The sequence below is a fragment of the Coenobita brevimanus genome, chromosome 46 (genome assembly GCF_032717465.1).
Source record: "Coenobita brevimanus isolate Jiangsu-jjx chromosome 46, ASM3271746v2, whole genome shotgun sequence".
NCBI classification, from domain to species: domain Eukaryota; kingdom Metazoa; phylum Arthropoda; class Malacostraca; order Decapoda; family Coenobitidae; genus Coenobita; species Coenobita brevimanus.
Genome location: NC_136999.1, coordinates 20,300,829 through 20,308,328, shown reverse-complemented (window position 1 = coordinate 20,308,328; position 7,500 = coordinate 20,300,829). Strand labels below are relative to the sequence as shown.

General features: G+C 42.3%; 1 protein-coding gene across 1 annotated transcript; it reads right to left on the bottom strand.

Annotated features, from left to right (window-relative positions):
• Positions 1-2,402: 2,402 nt before the first annotated feature.
• LOC145398667 (uncharacterized) lies at positions 2,403-2,720 on the bottom strand. Its single transcript, XM_080271472.1, has one exon. The coding sequence runs from the start codon at positions 2,718-2,720 to the stop codon at positions 2,403-2,405; it is 318 nt and encodes a 105-aa protein (XP_080127598.1).
• Between the last annotated feature and the right edge of the window lie 4,780 nt (positions 2,721-7,500).

Genomic DNA, 7,500 nt, shown 5'->3' with positions numbered 1-7,500 from the left:
TACGTTGTTTTCTCCATGACCAGATTTATCTCTAGCGATAAATAATATCTTACCCAGTTTATGCAGTACAGGAAATTATTTTAAAAAAGTGCGCTGTTGTGGGTGAGAATATTCAAACCCGAAATCCACGACATACTCCCCCGCCCAGAATTTATACAATATTTACAACTGTCCCATCCCAATCAGGGTACACCAGGAACGGGGAGAAACCTAAGGTGATTGACATAATATCCTCAACGAGGGCATCACATCGGTCATTTATGGGTGTAGGGAGGTGTTGAATAGCGCCATTTGGCTGTCATCTTCTTTCCTTTCTACATCAGTTTCTAATGGATACAGCTTAACCACTGGTCTCGTGGTCAAAACGGTGCTTGTCCTTAGCTGTACTACCCTACATTCTTGATCGGGACCATGTAACAATTTGGTAATCCGACCTAGTCGCCAGAGAAGTCGAGGCCCATCGTCGTGTATCAGCATGACATCCCCAATTTGAGGCGCTGCCTTCCCTTTCTTGTATGTCAATTGATGGTGTTGCTCCCTGAGAGATATTAGGTAGTCAGTGGTCCATCTTCTCCAGAGATCTCGTGAAATCTTTGTCACGTATAGAAGACGTCGGTTTATTCCCGAATTAGTCCGCCAGGTGATGTCCATGAGATCATCATCCCTGACTTCCTGTTTCGGGGAACTGTCTAAGACGCCTCCCATTAATAAGTTGTGTGAAGGAGTGATATGGAGTGGCTCTTCAAGGTCACCGTATGTATATCCAAGTGGACGGTCACTGACTATTGGCCTCCAGGTTCCAATAATACAGTATCCAGTTCTTCACGGGTTGCTAAAGCTCGACCCAATACCTTTCTCAGGCCAGCCTTTAGGATACCTATCACTCTTTCCCAGATGGCACCGAACCATGGCGCCCTGGCCGGTATGAACCGCCGTTCACAATTTACCTTTACCAATTCACTCTGTAACCTTGGATCATTTTTTAACTCCCTCAACACACTGGCTCCACTTATAAATGTAGTGGCATTATCACTAATTATGAGTTCAGGGAAGCCTCTCCTGCTACAGAACCGACGGAAGGCATGAATGAAGGACTCACAGGAGAGATTTGACACCGTCTCAATGTGTATAGCCCTAGTAACTGCACAGGTAAACAATCTATCTATCTATCTATATACCTAGGCTGCTTCCCCCAAGGAAAGGGAGGTAGCCGAGACAGGACGACTCACTCTCCATTTACTCATCCATTCAAACACATTCATTTGCATCTTAGCCCCAAAGGGGAGAACGGACAGATCCTCACCGCACCACACCGCACAAGGGTCAACTGGGCAATGCAATCAGTGACACAGCGGGGCCCGACAGCAGAACTGGACACCCCTGCCACATCATAATTCAGACCATCCCCTTGCACCTGACCTGACCTAGCTGATCCAGACCAAATGCGGGAGGAATATCCCCTCGGGGCTGCGTCATCACTTATTCATTTCACAATTTCTCTCCCATTTATTTCTGTCACGCACAGCCACTCTTCCTTGCTCAACAGACATCCCTCTCGCATCCAGCGCTCTCTTCACACTGTAGTAAACAATACTACATATAATTTTCCTACGGTACCCTTTTCTTTAATGGATAGAGCACATGTGTAGTCTATTCCTGTTAATTGAAATGGGTTCACTTCCTGAACCCTAAAGTATGTGCTTGTGGAGCGTGTACAGCACTATATGGGGCACTTTGTAACCTTTTACAAATCATACATTTCCTTAAAACCTTCTTTACAACTTGTCTGATCCACAAGATCCAAAACCTTTGTCTTATGTAACTTACAACATAACTTACTCCACTATGGTTACACACCTTGTGGCAGTACTCCGGAAAGGAGAGCCGCTAACCTATGTTTACTAGGTATTAGGATAGGGTACTTTGTTTCATCCTTTAAGTTCGACAACTGTAACCTACCCTTACAACACAATAGCCCACTTTCCATATAGAGGCCTAACTGCTGCACAACATTACTTGGTGGACAAATAATGGTGGACAAATAATGGTAATCTTCAGGGTACTCTTCCATTTGGGCTAACTTAATCATTACTAATTCTGCTGTCTTTAATTCCAGCACTGTCAAAAAAGTCGGAATTGCCTCATGTGTTCTTTGTCTCCTATCTTTCAGTGTCTTGATAAATCTCAATACTCATGCCATCACATGCCTTGTCTTCACATAAGAACCATATTGGTCTGAATTCAATATGGCAGGAAGGGTTACCGATACTGGTAATGACAGAGATTCTTCCAGGAGACAACCCATGGTGACGTCCCCCATCTTCCTCAAATGGACCATTTTCCGGCCACATTTTTTGGTGAAGTAGCCATGTGGGCCCTCCCCACCACAAAGAAGAACTTATTTAGGAAGCATGTGACTTCCCTCTGGATACCATATCACTGGTGTTGTCCTTTGCAGACACATAACGAAATTCAGGATCAGGGACTAATGCTTTTATTTCGTCAATTCTGTTCTGAACATATACAGGCAACAGTTTTTTACGAGACAACCAGTATAGGGTTATCTGGCTATCCGTCCAGAGGTATATGTTCTCTGTAACTTGCTCGTCCGCATAGGCCTCAGAAATATACTTGGCGAGACGAACTGCTAACATGACAGCAGTCAGTTCTAAAATTGGTATAGTGAGGGGTTTAATGGGTGCTACTTTGGCCTTTGCCATAGCTAGTCTACTACTTCCCTCACTAACTAAGTAGGCTGCTACACCATAAGCAGTGGTGCTTACGTCACTAAATAAATGCAGCGTGACCTTTTTACTATCAGTGACTTGGCGGGGAAATACAGTACTGGTACTGTTCATCATATCCTCCTATATCCCCTGCCATTCAGCCTCCTTATCTTCCGGTATGGGAACATCCCACCCACATTCAATATGCCATAGATCTTGCACAAATTTTCTAGTACGGATGGTCACCGGCAATAATACTCCCAGAGGGTCTACACCTGCAGTTATGCTCAATACCTCACGTTTCGTCAATATTGTGGGTCTGCTTTCGTGTCCCTTCACCTGTAACATATCCATATCAGTTAGCCAATGATTGCCAAGTACTTTTACCTTGTATCCTGGAACTTCGAAAGCCAAGCCCTTTTAGGTGGAGTAGCTTCCGCAATTTCACACTGTTTGTTACCCACTCTCTTAAGGACAAATTGGCACTTGAAAATACTCTCAGGGCATCCCAACACAGTTGTTGTAAAGCATCCTCATCTTCCTTGGCTCCTTTCAAATTGTCAATATACAGCCCTTTCCTTAATTTATCAATCAAGGCTTTATCCTCCTGAACCACTGATAAATGTTTTTGTATGGTGGCATTCAACAGGAATTGGGAACAAGTGGCTCCAAACAACACTGCCTCGAACCTATATATCATGTAAGGGCTATTTAGATTTAAAGGTTCAACAGGCCAAAGAAATCTAGTGGCATCCTTATCCCCTTTCAGATAACCCCATCATAAGAAATGCCCCTTTGTCGATGTCACTCACCCAAACAAAACGATGACACCGAAAGTGCAACAACATCTGTGTGAGGTCATTAACCAAAGATGGGCCTGCATGTAAAGCAGTCATTCAGACTGTATGCCCTCTCATGCTCTCTAGCTGAACAATCAAGCACTACTCTAATTGGTGTTGTTAAGCTATCTTTAGTGACATGATGATGAGCTAGATAGTGTACAGAATGTCCTACCAGACTCTTGTCCTCCACCTTTTTCTGTGAATGCTCTTTCTGACTGATCCTGGATGACTTTACTATACTGTTTGCAATAGTTGGGATCCTTTAGCAGATTTATGCTGCAAACCTCTTAATCTGCCCGAGGCTAACTTAAAATTATCAGGCAACTTATCAACGTTTTCTTTCCACGGTAATTCCACAACATATTGTCCCTGTTCTTTGGAATATTGCACCGTTTCATAGAAGTTACCTAATACCTTCTCTCCTTCTTAACGCGGTCTCATTGGGACTAATACCTATGTGATCTAAGTCCCATAGAGCGATCAGATCCTTGATTTCTGGAGTAGAATTCCTGCCATCAATATTTGCTAACTCCGTTATCGGATCTGCACCAGTTTCAGAACAGTTACCAGCTCTACATGAGTACCTTCTTCTTCTGACCGATAAGTGCCACTCGGTGTAAAACCATAATTTGTGAGTAACAAAACTATGCCTCCTTCCCATATATAATGGCGAGTACAATGTGATAATAAAAGTCCGGCCCAATCAGCAATTCGACCACATCCCCACTAGTGACACTTGGATCTGCTAACTTGTAGGCCGAGCCTTCCAGATCCCGCACATTATGTTGCAGCCCCTTCCCTGGCTTATAGTTAGGTAGTTCGTCAACAACCACCGCCCTCAACTTGCGTACCTTTCTACGATGGTGGTAAAACAACTCCACGACCTCATACTCATCACTACCCATAGAGCCAGTAAATCCTTGCAGTTGTAAACGTTCCTCTCTCATCTTGTTAACTTTCAAGTTCGCTAAACTTGATCTTAGAATAAAGGTACGTTGTGAGCATTGATCTAATAAAGCCCTAACCTTGTTCTGCTGGCCCGTTTAAGTAACCAATGGGATCTGAATCGTTGGCAACAACACTGCATTATGACTCAAAGCCACAGCCATTGTCATTGTTGGTTCTTGGGTTACTGTTTGTTCATTGGGTTCAGAACGAGCAGTCGGACACAAATAGTTGTAGTGTTTCTGCTGGCAGTATCGACATGGCCTTACTTTGGGATTTGTACAACCCTGACTACCATGATCTGCCGACAAACATCCGACACACAGCTTCAGTTGCTTTACTCTCTTTAATTTTGCCTTCTTTGTTTTATACTTTGTACACTTAGTCCAAAAATGTCCTGGTTTAAAACACAATTTACATCCATTCCTCTGCATAGGTTCAGCGTGTTTCACTTGCTTCACTGCATATGCTGCCGTAGCGGTCGCACCCAAATGTTCCATGGGATTCTGTCTACTTTCGATATTACATACCTCCGTCTTTAGCACACGAACGTAATCATCTACATCCAACCACTTCTCTTTTAGTTCACGTTTGATCACTTCTGAAAGTGTACTAGAGTTTATTATGGAGCAAAACAGCACAAATTTCACTCACGGTTACTCCCATTGCACGTAGTGATTCTAACGCACATTCAAATGATGCAGAAAAGTCATTTAGTTCATTCACTTCATGAGTTGGAGGAGGAAAATTACATAATTTTGCAATGTGAGCAGCCTTAATGCGATCATCTTGACCGTAAGTATTCTTTAAAACTGTGACTCATGATTCATAACTAGCTGCTACCAAACTGAATCCACCAATAATTTGGAGCGCTTCACCACTTAATTGTCCCTTAAGATATGTAAATTTCTGGATGTCTGTCAGATCTGTTCGGGAGTGCACACTGCAGTCAAATAGCTCCCAAAAACCCAGCCACTGGTCGGATCACCATCAAATATTGTGTGTTTCAGAGACAGTAATTTAATTCCCTTTGCTTTTCGACTCTCTGCCTTTTCTTTTACTACCGAGTCCATGGCAGGATATTCTAGAGCACTCTCTAATTCTATCAAGTGTCTGTTGACCTTGTGTATTCCATATCACTGACCACTTCTTCTTCTAGGTCTTTATCAGGATACAATTCATACAACTCCTGATTGTAAGACTCGATCTCAGCGAGGATTTTCTCAACGGTCACTTTCATTCCTTTGATATCATGAACGGTTGCAGCATGTTCTATAAATTCTGTTAAGTTAGTGGTCAGTTTAGTAATGGCTTCCTTTTTTGGCTGCTCTAAGCCTCTTTAATGATTTTATTCTATCCATTTTTGTTGTATAGGCAGTTAAGTGAAAGAAGATGACAGCAAGTACAGATTTTAAGTTAAATGTAGTCTTTCTTGGGCAGATTCCAAATAAAAATAAAATGAATTAAAATTAAGCCAAATTTCGATATCAAAATTTTGACAAATAATTTTTGGCAAGCTCCTGTAAGGGTAGTGTGTTAGGCAGTCCAGGAGATCAAACCATAAACCCCCTCATAAGGAGCTTGTTGCCCAAGAAAGCAACTGCTCTTTTCAAAAGGCCATCCAACACCCTTTTGTTGCCTGGAGTATCCAGGTGTACCCCATCCCATGACAGGTCAGAGTCATTCATCCCCACGAAGATAAACCGAGCCTTTGCGAAAGGAAAAGTTCTCTTCAGACGCAGGTTCACTCCGTTTCTGGCCCGGATATATTCTTCATAGGCCATACCTCAGGGACGTCCTTTCCTCGATGCCGACAATGAAACAGTGGCCTCCCGTCTCATCCTCAATTTCCTTAGCCAAGGCTTCTGTATCGACGGCCAACTGATTCAAGGCCGTATCTCGGGACAAGTCGTTCCCCCCGACGATCAGAAGTGTTAAATCTGGCTTGTATGTTAGGAGGTCCTGGTATTCTTTACTATCTCTATTATTGCTGACCTTGGCACCCAGGCACCCCAAATTTGTGGACATAAAAGGCTGGAGCACCGTCTGAATGCCTGCACCGGACAGCCTAGTGGGAATCTCTGAACATAGGAATGCCCCAAGAAGGCTACTTTCTTCGAAGGGGACAGATAATATACTGGGGAAGGTTCCAAGCCCTGCCCGATACCCCCCAACCACGCGCAGCCCCTCCTAGTGCCCCACGCAACATATGGTTGATCGCCGACACAGCACAAACAATGCTCCCGCTCTGAAACCCGCAACCCCCTATTATTTATCACTAGATATACTCCTCGTCACGGCACCAATTTATATTTAGTTATTATCACTGTAGGGGGTCCCTAATTATTAACTAACATATAGCGAAACAACTCACCATTACAATATGCAGTATGTGAATATGGCATTTTGATCAGTACTCAGTATAAATATTCTAGGCTTAATAAATATGCCTGAGTATTTAGCTGTGGTGTTGACAGTATTGATAGCAGAGAGATGGCTGATCGTTGTAGAGTTTGAGGCACGTATGTTTACTATTTATTGGCAGGTTGAGATTTTTTTTTTTTTTTGGGGGGGCCATCACCCGGAAGGGGCATTAGGCCAGAAAGAATCAATAATCAAGAAAGCCAAAATAATGATATGAAATATTTGAATCTATTTCATACCAATATTAAGTTATTATTCCTGATTATGAAACAATAAGTAATAAAGAATACATCAGTATACATGGATAGTACCAGGACAAATACTTCCATCTATACATCACATGTAGACTCATTACTATACTACTACAAAATAATCAAATAATTATCAAATTTACGTAAAAAAAAAAAACATAAAAAAAACAAATACAAATTTACTGGACCTGAACAAAAGAAAAAATAATACACATTTATATAAATGTAACCTCCTCCTGCTGTTCACAAATCTATAAAAGTGTATTGACATATTTGCATATGGACAAAAACCATACCCCTATAAAATATATA

Bases quoted from the DNA above. Each gene is read 5' to 3' on its own strand.
- LOC145398667 (XM_080271472.1), bottom strand. From the start codon at position 2,720: ATGGCAAAGGCCAAAGTAGCACCCATTAAACCCCTCACTATACCAATT.